Consider the following 12,405-nt stretch of genomic DNA (forward strand, 5'->3'; position numbering starts at 1 on the left):
AGACTTCAAAATCATAGCCGGACTTTTTTTGTAATTGCAAGACAAAAACAAAAGAGCGAGGGACAGAGAAGGATGCCGTGTCAAATTCATGGATACTTTAGAGGTAAGCAAATGCTTGATTTTTTTTTTTTTTTTTTTGGGGGTATTGCTTTGATTTTGAACTTATTATTATTTATTTATTTTGGTTGAATATCAAAAAGAAGCGAAACAAAGAATGTCACTCGTATTTTGTTCTACTTGGGAGTGCCCATTGATGAGAAAAGACTACTTGAATAGTTGATGGGACGAGTTGGGTTAAAGATATAGACTTTTAAATGTTCAAAGACTCCTAGCAATTAAGGTAAAAACCCTGTAGGTGTGCGTGCCATCAGGTCGCAGGATCAAGGAGAAAGGAACACGCCTCACTACTATTCGGTTTGACTCGTCGACGTTACGGTTGGGTGACCAATTCTTCGTCTGGTTGGCGCCGGAGCACGAAGGCGGGAAAAAAAACCTGGGTCCCATCTTTAACCAGGATCAACACCACACAGCCATAGGTCTTCCCATTTACTTTCCCGCCAACACACTCCGTTTTCGCGCCTCCTCTCTCTCTTTCTCCCCCTATTCATCTGCCTCCCCGCTGCTCCTCCTCCTCCCCTGTGGGTTAATGCTCACAGTCCCACAGATCCCTTCATTTTCCTTCTCAGGCATACTTTTTCCACCATTCTTTCCTCCTCTGGCGCTTTCTGTTTGGGCAGCTTCTGCTGGGGTAATTTCTTTGCCTTCTCCTTCCTCCCATTTTTGTTGCTGAATGCATGAATAAGTGTGGGTTTTGTGCGTTCCCACTCTCTCTGATGGGATTGACATTATTCATGTTAATTATTTGGTTTGGGCATCCATCTGTGGTGCTTCGTAAGGGTTTTATTTGGCTTGCCGGTTGAGCCTTTTTCGTTTGTTCCGAAGCCTTTTTTGTTTTTGCTTTTGTCTTCTTTATCTTTCTTCGCTCAGGTTTAGGTGTTCAGATGGAAATGGACTTGCCTGTTGATGTCTGTCGATTTGCTATTTTCTTATTCTCATCATCGTTGGCTAGATCTCGACCCTGAATATTTTTCTCTGGTCGCCATCCTAGTTTGGTCTCGGAAATGGTCACTAGGTTGTGCGGTCTCGATTTTACTTTTCCAATGGTATTTCTCCCATTATGAAACTTGGTGCGAGCAACTGAGACCTGGTAATTATTTATAATCTCCATAGCACGATTGAAAAGTCATATGGTTAACAAGATTGGTTGCCAGAAGGGTATGATAGGCGATGTCAAATCCTCTTCCATCACATGCAGTCTGCTTGTCCTGGAGCTCAAGATTGACCTAATAATTACCTTTTCTAGATGGCAGACAATCACAGTTACGCTTATGTATTGTCAGATTAATCTCATCACTGGGAACTTCGTGAACCAATTTTTACCACGGCCCATCTATTAAGGAAAACATTTGGGTTTACCTTCTTTTCATATTTGACAGGACATCTTTTCTGGTTTGTGTGGCGATCGGATCTTGCTAACAATATAGCTAGAAAGCAACAAAAGCTTTGTGTGGCTTGTTCTTTGAGCAGTGTCAAATGTTTGGTGTAAGGAAAGTAAAAAGTTGTACGCAAAATGCTAACGAAATGATAGGATAAATTTAATGTCAACATAAACAGAATGGAACCGGTTTACCTGTCTCTTGAGATTATGCTTCAATTCTCCTTTAGGTGTTATAAGATTCTTGATCTGCGCCATTTTTCGCTGAAGCTTGATTCTGAAATATGCATATTTGAAAAGGAAAAAAGAGAGTTTGTGGAGCTAAAGCTGAAAATATTGACAAGTTAAGACTGCTAAGGAGGGCTTTCAGAAGCTGTCATTTTCATTTTTTTCGTACTAAATTGAGATATTTGTAGGCCAACAATGTGGGGCAGGAGCATGGTGCAGTTTGTGATGGCTATACACCTGTACCTCAACCCCAATCTCCCTCTTTCTCTTTAGGTGAATCAAGCATTCCTTCTTAACTTCTACATTCTACCTCTTTTTCCAGAATATTTTTCCTGCTTTGAGTATGTGAATGGGTAGTCCTGAAACATCGCTTTTTTGCACAACAGTCCATGTGTGTGTGTATAGGTGTCCATCTACTGGCAACACTATCTAGGTACATGCAATCAGTAAATGGTTTGTGAACTTGTGATCTATGTATTTGTTGACCTACTTTACAAGTATACATGCTAGGAGTGGATCACTGAATATACTGAGACACATAACAAATGTTTCTGTTTGACAAGATTGTCTTTAAGGGCCAACCAGCTGGATAGAGGTGCTCTCAAATAGAGATTTAAGTCTCAGTATGATGAATTGATTGTCTTAATCTACTAAAGGAAGAATTGATCTGATAAATGGTATCCTGGGGCCTCTTCAAAACAATCATTCACTTCTTAAGTGGATTGTAAGACGTGAACGTTTTGGCAGAAGCCTCAAAATCAAATTCTGAAGAAAATATTTTAAGTCTGGTAATGACCATGGAAGATGAGTGCACATGTGTGCACAAACACTCACTAAGGTTGTCGTTTACATCATCTGGATGTGTCTGCATAAAGGTGATATCAAAAAACCTAATAATGTCTCATAAACAAATAACCACTTTTTAACAGCAAAAACTATTTGGCATAACCAATGCACTGTTTTGTAAATTGTCCTGAACAAGTGGCCTGATGATGAAAGCAACTCCTAGATACTGTTCTCTGGGTGGGATTTGTACTCATGAAGCTTCCTTGGACCATGGGTCTAAGTTCATGCGACCCTTTTCCAAAGTATGCTTCATCAGGCTAAGTTATAATCAATAGTCCTTTATGCAGATATGCTACAAAGCAATTCAACCTATAAATAAGGATCCTTCAAGCATGCTATCCCTTAGACTCTGATGCTGGTCTTATTATGGTCTGTTTTCAAGCTTTAATGTCAACTCTTTTGAGGACGTAGTCTTAGCATATTCATTATGAACTGTGAAACTATAGTTTCCTTTTGGGATTACAAAAGGTTTTTTCTTCAAATGGAAATCAAGACGGCAACTTGTACTGATAAAATTATCCTCTTACAGGGACCACTTGGTGCAGCTGTAGTATCTGCAGATTGAGGTGGATAAGGAAGTAGAATGCATTGTGGACAGAATTACATCCACTGCATCGATGATTCTAGGGGTCTAGTTCAAGATAGTTCTTTCTTTTTCATCTCAGCAATACGCAAGGGTACTATAATGAAACTCCCCAATGTCGATCAGTGCCACAAACCAGCATTGAGATTGAAAAAGTTGGATGAAATGTTTAAATCTGAAGTTGACAACAAAAAACACATGCTTTCATGCCCACATATGGGAGAACACAAATCTTCTCGTGCACCTGCATCTTCTTCACTGAATTGTAGTGGTATGAAAAATTGTTATCCAGACCAAGCGAATTGCTTAATAGAGGATAGTATCTCCACATCACACCATAATTCACCTCCAAAAATGGATGGTTTCTTTTCAAATGAAAGTTGTATTAAGCATAGAAGTGATGACTGCAGCAGTGGAGAGGAATTCATTGACAATGATGATTTTGTCTTCAGTAGCCTGACTTTGAAAGAAATTCAAAACATGTGCAAATCAAGACAGCGAAGTGCTTCACTCCCCAATCCCTCAAAAACATCTGATTTAAGCAGCAGAAGCAATTGTAAGAAACGAAGTCATGCTCATAGGAAACCATCTGAGGATGAATCTGACCTTGAGGAAACCCTTGGTAGTTGGAGAAGGAAGCTACCTGCAAGGAAGCTTAAGATAAAGAAAAGGGCCTTGGTTACAAGCCAGACCATTTCCTCTTCTTCAGCATCTGAACTTCCAGTGAGAATTAAACAAGAGAATGACACAATCTTAAGCTGTGGCAACTCTGAGCTTGCACCAATCAGCACAGTGTTTGAATCACAGAATGTTGAAGATATGCCTGGAGGAGTGAAAGTGAAAGTTGAAGAGCCAGAATCTTCTCTCTGTTCAAGTGCTATCACAGACTGCCACAAGGCCAAGAACCAAAATGGCTTCGATTATAAGCGAATCAAAGGCAGAATTCAGAATGCTGTATCATGCAGTGCTACAGAAAGAATATTGCAGGACAGTGGTGCTTTTGACAGGACATGCCCCCATCCTGGAAACTCTAGCTGTCATGATAGAGGCTTTCTGTGTACCTTGCCTGTAATAGATAAGGTGGACCATCTTGAATCCTTTGGTCATGTCTATCCTATTTGTGTAACTAATAGGATGCCATTGGAGGTACCTAGTAATGAAATTTGTTCAGGTAGCACGGGCACAACTTCAATGAACGGATGCTCACCTGAAGGCTCTCAATCTTCTTCCTTTATCCAAAAGGAAACTTCTTCACTGGTAGTGAATGATGTTGTCGTACCAACTATTGCAGCGGATGCAGATGATGACATTAAATGCTTGGGAGAGTTTGTCTCTGTTGACAATACCTTGAATTCTGTTGACATCAGTAATGGTATTAGTTTTACTGAATCCGTTCTAGACTTGGATACTCAGGGTTTCAATTCTAAATTAAGAATAACTTCCTTGGAAAGCAAAGCTAATGAAGATTCAGAGACTGTCGATATAAAAGATCGTCTGGAGCAGGGCAGCGGGCATACTAATGTTGAGCATGACGGTGGACATGTTAATGTTCCTAAATCCGAAGGTGAACCTCCTGTAAGAGTTAATGCTGATGTCTTCAATCCTGAGAAGGATAAGTTCAATGATACTAGTAATAAATTCTTCATCTCTAAAGCTCTCGATGTTCAGTCAACAACTGGCAATGGCAAATTTGGTAATCCACCTCATGGCCAATTAGATGAAGGCCAAGATTGCTCATTCAAGTTTGTCCCTGCAGATGGTTCCTTCAATAATGATGAGGGCAATTTTGCTGAAGCTCGTCCTGTGTTGGATGCAAACAGTGTCCATCCTAAACTAAGAATAATTTCTCTCAGAGAAAAAGCTGGTGAACAGTTTGATACGGCTCACACAGAAGGCTGTCTACAGCAGAACAATGAACATGCTATTCCTCATACTCCATATGAATCTCCAACTAAACTGCTTGTTGACAAAATCAAGGCTGAGGAGGATAGGTTGAACATTAGCAGCGAGGTCCCCACACCTGAAGGGATACAGACCCAATCTGCAAGTGGAACAAGCAATTTTGACACTTCATCTCATTGCCTTCCAGGTTGCAGCGAAGGTTGTCAGCTTGAGTCTGTTGAGACAAGATCTCGCGAGGTTGCTTGTAATTCATCTGTCATTCTAGAAACCAGTACTGGCTATTATCCTCATGATCGGAAATCTTTTGCTACAAAAGTACTTTCTGATATGAGGGCAAAGCAAACACCAAAAAAACTGTTTGTGAAAAGAAAGGTGAGATTTTCATTCAATTTCTGAAGTTATCATTCTAGATGTTCTCAACATTTTTCTTTAGTTCTAGTGGAATCTCTTACTGGATAACCTTTTTAGGCCATATCTCCAACATCTCAGGAAAAACTTTGCCAGGCTATGGATGACGAAGAAATGTATAAGAAGTTAAAAACTCCCAGTAAGAACTGTACTATTTTTCCCTGGGGCTCTTCAATTTTCTACTAGTTCTTTTTCTGGCTATCAATTTTTTTTATGATAATCACAAACATGACACCATTTATTCTGTTTCCCGTCTGGGCTTGTTAACGTGAATAATTTGTGGGTTTCAGAGCGTAGGCAAGGAATTCACTTCGACAAATGGACTAAGAGTGGCATTGCATCACAAGCAGTAGGTTTTGAAGAAGCTGACGATGCAGCTGAGCCAGTCAGCAGGGATGACACTAGCATTCCTCCAACTGGTTGTAGTACATATTCTACCAATCATGATGGTCATCCTGTGTTAGCACAGAAAAGTTCCCCTCCATTGGCTACAAAAGGCATTCTTAAGCCTTCATGTGGACCTTGTATTGTTTCTTGTAGCTGCCCTGAGTGTGCTTCAATTCGCTCATATGCTCAGAAGTCCATTGATTTTTCACAGCAGCAAATGCATGACATAAAGTGCCTTGCCACCGTACTTGTGAGGGAGTTAAAATCCTTGACAAGCGTCATTGAAGAAAACTTGCTCTCCGAGACGTGCTTATCGACACTGAGATACAGCATAGATGAGGTATAGTGAAGATATCTTTGAGGTTGAAATTTTGGTTTATCTCTCTTGCCTTCCTAGTACGCTTGCTTATTCCACTTTAATTTGTAAACCTAATCCTATGGATGTGTTACTTCATGCAGGTCAAAGCTGCCACTACCAATGCTGCTGAGGTTGAAGAAACCACCAGAAGGTGGCTTTCTATGATGTCAAGGGACTGCAGCCGCTTCTGTAAAATAATGGTCTGCCTTTTTGTCTTTTTCTTTTCCATTACCACGTCCTGTTCTATCCCAGCAAATCAAAGAGAAGATTGTTTATTTGTTTTACGCGAGAACTGGTAGAGTGGTACCTTACCTTTGCACTGCATCTGTGTTGCAGAAAGTAAAAGAAAAAAAGCCTGTCAAAGTTGGTGGTCTGCAGAAGGAGCAGAAGAAAATAACCTTTGCAGATGAAGCTGGTGGCTTGCTCTGTCATGTGAAGGTGTTTGGAGATCATTCTGATTCTTCTTCGGCGCATGAAGAGGACGGAGGCTGGGAATGAGAAAATGAGAAAAAGTCTAAGGAATTTCAAAGGCTATTATAGCCGGTCTTTACCTGTAATATCCCGGCCTTTTTGGCGGGTAAAATTCTTCCTGTCCCAGAACTGGGGACGCGACTGTCCTGAGGCTTCCAGGCAGTATATGAAGGGTCGAGGCTTTGGTTTGCACGACAAATACTGAAGGAAATAAGACCTTGTATCTCTGGCTGCCCTCCTTCTGAACTTCGGTTTGTCCTGTTTTGTATGCGACTCATTGTAAGGTCTATCTTTATATGGGTGTATAATCATGTTTAACGGGTAAAATGAGAATTGACAATAACCACTGTATCAGAAAAGAAACAGTGAATTGTTTTGTCTGGCAAGGTTGATGCAATTAACAACTATATGATTCCAATTCCCAGAGTGGTAAGCCCTGTCCTATTCGGTTTTAGTTCCCCCTTGTAACCACGGATATGTTAATTATGCAGTTCGTGTCTGCACTACCGGTGCTAACGTTCTATGTGGTGATGAAAACCGAACTACAAGCTCTAGTGTAAATTTAAAAGAAGAAATGATACTCTATGGTACAGACTCGGCCCTACTCACAGTTTCCAGTTGAATCTGTACAAACCTTTTGTGGAAAAATCCAGAAAAAATCATTACGTGAAGCATGCGACTGGAGATTCATCAGCCATTTTCGCTGTTCGTTGCAGAGACATTCAAAGATGCACCCAAAGTCCCCCAAGTTTTTCTTCCGGTGAAGGAAATTTGTAGTTAGGTCCATAGAAAAATGATTGATCGTTTGTCCTTGAAATTCTCTTTGGACGGCTCTTGTGCACACGTTCGCTTGACCTCCTTAGGGATAAATACCTCTGTGGACGCATGTTTGCTTCCCAAACGGCTGGTAAATTCTTCCAGGAAGTCTCGAATCTTCAGAACATAATATGAACTGAAAAGCATGGAAAGACGAACAACCATGGAAGCTCAAGGTATGCACCCCATTTGCCCCTTCCCATGTCCCATCTCCTGTACATGAGCATCTTCGGCTCCCAGGAGGGGGTTGAGAGGTTGTGACTCGGAGTTGGACCTTTTACCGTCATATTGGAGGCTGTTTGATAAGTACATTAATTTTTTAAAAGTAGATTACCGTGTCACGGGCTGACAACTTCGGCCCGTGCGGCGCGGCAAGAACCTGATTGCCGCAAGCCTTCAAACCACCGAACGGGACGCAAAAGTAGTTTGAGAAAACAAGTGTATAAAGAATGTTTGTGAATAAAGAAATCTCGCAATGTATTCGCTTGAAGAATTAGTACATCACGAGAAAGATAAGTAAGGAGAATGATCTCGACTTTACTTATGTAGGATGGCCGAGGCCGCTTACAGGATTCCCATGCCGACCATCCAAAACAAGAAATCCCAATACTTGACACTTAGACCGGTGGGAGGGTACTCCCTTACAAGTAAACATGCATAAGCAAATGACTCAACATAAGCAAAGGAAGTACAATGCAAAACAAAGCAAAGGACTGTACAGACTCCCAGACACAGGGGAACAGGCTCCCCCCTTCAAGTTATGCGCCGTCCTCGGCGCCAGCAGTTTCATGATAGGCCTTGACTTCCAGCGGGTAGCGCTGCTTCATACGGAATGCATACTCCCAGGTGGGGTTGTGTTCGCCTATCCACTTCACTTGGTACTTCTTCGGCTCCCCCAAATAGTTTGTCTTGTGCCGAAGAATTTCTTCCATCCGACGGTCCGCCGCTCGCTTGGTCGGCGGGGCTCGCTGCAGGATCGGGTCTCGTTCTGGAACGCTTCGCTCAGGGTCTTCCTCATCGACGTAGAAGGGCTTCAGGTTACAAACATGGAACACTGAATGCACCTTAAAGTCTGGCGGCAAGTCTAGCTTGTAGGCTAGCTTTCCGATTCTCTTCAGCACCGTGAAGGGTCCCTCATACTTGCGGATCAATGACCGGTGTCGACCACGGAAAATGCTCGTGCGATCAGGGTAGAGCTTTACGAGGACTTGATCACCCACCCAGAATTCCATTGGCCTTCGATTCCGATCTGCAAACTTTTTCATCTTTTTGGCGGCCTTGTGTAAGAACGCCTTAGCCATTTCCGTCTGGTCCTGCCAATCGCGAACGAACTGGTAGGCAAAAGTGGGTCTTCCCTTTTCTTGGGCTGCAAGGGTATGTGGCATCAACGGTTGTTGTCCAGTGGCTATTTCGAATGGACTATGTCCAGAAGACTCGCTCTTCTGCAAATTGTAGCAAAATTGAGCTACATCCAACAATTTCACCCAATCTTTTTGATTCGCACTGACATAGTGTCGAAGGTATTGTTCCAACAATCCGTTGATTCGTTCAGTTTGGCCGTCCGTTTGAGGGTGGAAACTTGTTGAGAATAATAAATTCGAACCCAACAAACGAAATACTTCGCGCCAAAATTTTCCTGTGAAGCGAGCGTCCCGATCACTAACAATGCTTTTCGGCACGCCCCAATGCTTGACAATATGCTTCACGAACAACTCGGCCGTCTTTTCCGCGGGACATTCTTTAGAGGCTGGGATAAATGTGGCATACTTTGAAAATCTATCCACAACCACAAGGATGGAGCTGAAGCCGTCAACTTTGGGCAAGCTGACGATGAAGTCCATGGAGAGGCATTCCCATGGACGTTCTGGAATAGGAAGAGGTTCCAGGAGACCGGCAGGCTTCTGGTTTGTTCCCTTGTCCTGCTGACAGATCAAGCATGTTTTCACATATGCTTCAACGTCGTCGCGCATCTGTGGCCAGTAGTAGCCACGTTCGAGTAGTGCCAGTGTCCGCTCCTGGCCAGGATGGCCAGCCCACAATGAGTCATGACACTCCTTTAGCAACTCTCGTCGGAGATTGCCCCATCTGGGCACGAACACTCGTCCGCCCTTTGCCATCAAAAGTCCATCTTGTAGCCAAAATCGTCGCGTCTTTCCCGCCTCCGTTGTTTCGACCAAGTGCTTGGCCACTGGGTCCTGCTTCATGCCTTCTCGAATCCGCCCAAGAAGAGCACCCTCGAGTTGCGCTTCGGATGATGCTATCCGGGTAGCTGCCAACTCTGCCTTCCGACTCAGTGCATCGGCCACGACGTTTGCCTTCCCTGCCTTGTACTCCAAGGCGAAATTGAATTCCGCAAGGAATTCCTGCCATCGAGCTTGCTTCGGACTCAACTTCTTTTGAGTCTGGAAGTAGCTTGTGGCTACGTTATCAGTCTTTACCACGAATTGGGACCCCAATAAGTAATGCCTCCATGTGCGAAGACAATGAATAACGGCTGTCATTTCCCTTTCATGCACGGAGTACCGTCGCTCCGCGTCTTTCAGCTTCCGACTCTCATAGGCAACTGGATGACCTTCCTGCATCAAAACTCCACCAATGGCAAAATCTGATGCATCCGTGTGGACTTCAAATTTTCTTGTGTGGTCGGGCAACCTGAGCACAGGCTCCTGCGTCAGGGCCCTCTTTAACTTGTCGAAGGCATCTTCTTCGAGCTCTTCCCAAGCCCAAGTTCGGTTTTTCTTCAACAAATCAGTGAGAGGCGCAGTTATCAAAGAATACCCCTCAATGAATCGTCGATAGTAATTTGCCAAACCAAGAAAAGAACGTAGTTCTGGTACATTAGTTGGCGGTTTCCAGTCTTGAATTGCCCTCACCTTTTCGGTGTCCATTCGCAGCTGACTTTTTCCCACAATGTGACCGAGAAAACTGATTTCCGGTTGGCCGAATAGGCACTTCTCGCGCTTCACATAGAGTTCGTTTTCCTCCAATACCTTGAACACTGTCCGCAAGTGTTCCACATGTTCCCTCATGGATTTGCTATACACTACAATGTCATCAAGATAGACTACCACGAACTTATCTAAGTACGGATAGAATATCTTATTCATTAGAGTCGAAAAAGTGGCTGGGGCATTCGTCAACCCGAACGGCATTACCAAGAATTCAAAGGCACCGTAACGAGTGACGCAAGTGGTCTTTGGCTCGTCGCCATCAACAATCCGAACTTGCCAATATCCTGATCTGAGGTCTAACTTGGAAAACACTTGAGCTTTGCCCAGTTGATCAAACAGATCTGCAATCAAAGGTAAAGGGTACTTATTCTTCACCGTTACCTTGTTCAACGCTCGATAATCCACACATAGCCTTTTGGAGCCATCATGCTTCGCTTGGAATAACACTGGTGCACCGAAAGGAGCTTTGGAGGGTCTGATTATACCTCCAGCTAGCATCTCATCTAACTGTCGCCGAAGTTCTCTTAATTCTGCAGGGGCCATTCGATATGGTGCCATTGCCGGGGGTTTGGCACCAGGGATGAGTTCGATGGCATGATCCACCTCGCGTCGAGGTGGCAGCCGTCTAGGGAGCTCCACAGGCATTGTTCCTGCGAATTCCGCTAAGACAGGCGCAAGCGCCTCTGGGACCAAACCAGGGGAGTCATTAGTTACTTCCCTGATTGCCACCAAGTACGTGTCTTCGCCGTGCTTGAGGCCTTTCTTCAACTGAAGGGCAGATATCATTGCGGCTTTGCCCTTATCCCTCTTTATCGATGTTACTGGAACCATACAAGGGGACTTTTCATCTATGATACTGATACTGCGTAGGTGCGGCATTGGCACCATTTTCGCTGTACTGAGGAGCTCCATGCCTAGGATCATCCGGAAATCATCCATCGGGACCACCGAGAAGTTGGCCCTTCCTAACCAACTCTCAATCTTCACAACCGCATCCCGGGCCACTCCGTGGATGGGTTTGGCCTCTGAGTTCACCGCCTTCATGCGTAACTCTCCCCTCTCAAGGGTTAGGCCCAGTCTCCTCGCCTCCTCAACTGAGACGAAGTTATGCGTAGCTCCCGTGTCTACCATAGCCAAGGTAGGCCTTCCATTTACCAGGATTTCCAAGTACATGAGCTCGTTAGAAGGTGTCGCTGTCACCTTCACTTTTTCCTCCCTTTTTATGGTGTTCAGAAGTTGAAGTGCACCCATCTTTGGTCCTTCCCCTTCTTCACCTTGTGCCGCATTAGCAGATTGCCTTGAAGAGCTTGCCTGATTGTCCCTATTTACACGCTTTGGACATTGCCTTCCTAAGTGATTACCATTGCAAAACCAACATTTCAACACTCTATTCTGAGAGTTGTCGTTTCTGTGAAAGAAAGTTCTTCTTTCGACTTGGCACTGAGTTGATGGTTCATCTTTCCGTTCCCTTCGATCATCTTTCTTTCCTCCATGGTCAGGCTTCCTCGACGGCTTGAAGGCGTTAGTGTAGCTCTTGCGCTGAGTATCAGCCAAACGTTCTGCTACTACATAAGCGTCCTCCAAGGTCTCTGGATTACTCCTTTCCAATTCGGATTGCGCCCATGACTGCAGTCCCAAAATAAACCAGTTCAATTTATCTTGTTCTTGCATATCTGGCACATCTAACATCAGCCTTTGATAAGCCCTCACGTAATCTCGCAAGGATCCGGTATGTTTTAATTCACCAACCATCCGATAGGCATGGCGTGTCGCATTCGGGGGCATGAAGTAAGTTCTTAACTCTCGTTGAAAATCATCGAAAGTGTCTATTGTGCAGATCCCCTTTTGAATGTCGAGCCTTTTCCTTCTCCACCATGCCACAGCATCACCCTCTAGCAACATAGCCGCAGTCTTGACTTGAAGGTCGTCCCCCATAACGCCTTGCAAGTCCAGGTAATAT

The 12,405-nt window shown here is 43.9% G+C and overlaps 1 protein-coding gene across 3 annotated transcripts; it reads left to right on the top strand.

Annotated features, from left to right (window-relative positions):
* The first annotated feature begins 543 nt into the window (after nucleotides 1-543).
* Nucleotides 544-7,111, top strand: LOC116255378 (uncharacterized). Of its 3 annotated transcripts, none has more exons than XM_031631167.2 (7): nucleotides 544-748; nucleotides 1,912-1,996; nucleotides 3,099-5,426; nucleotides 5,523-5,601; nucleotides 5,753-6,189; nucleotides 6,309-6,407; nucleotides 6,544-7,111. In XM_031631167.2, exons 3-7 carry the CDS (start codon nucleotides 3,153-3,155, stop codon nucleotides 6,703-6,705), a joined length of 3,051 nt encoding a protein of 1,016 aa, XP_031487027.1. In that variant the 5' UTR covers nucleotides 544-748; nucleotides 1,912-1,996; nucleotides 3,099-3,152; the 3' UTR covers nucleotides 6,706-7,111. The 3 variants fall into 3 exon arrangements, with proteins under 3 accessions (XP_031487027.1, XP_031487029.1, XP_031487028.1); XM_031631169.2 differs by having other exon boundaries at nucleotides 5,544-5,601; XM_031631168.2 differs by lacking the exon at nucleotides 1,912-1,996.
* Nucleotides 7,112-12,405: the final 5,294 nt, after the last annotated feature.

This window comes from Nymphaea colorata, chromosome 6 (genome assembly GCF_008831285.2).
Source record: "Nymphaea colorata isolate Beijing-Zhang1983 chromosome 6, ASM883128v2, whole genome shotgun sequence".
Classification (NCBI taxonomy): domain Eukaryota; kingdom Viridiplantae; phylum Streptophyta; class Magnoliopsida; order Nymphaeales; family Nymphaeaceae; genus Nymphaea; species Nymphaea colorata.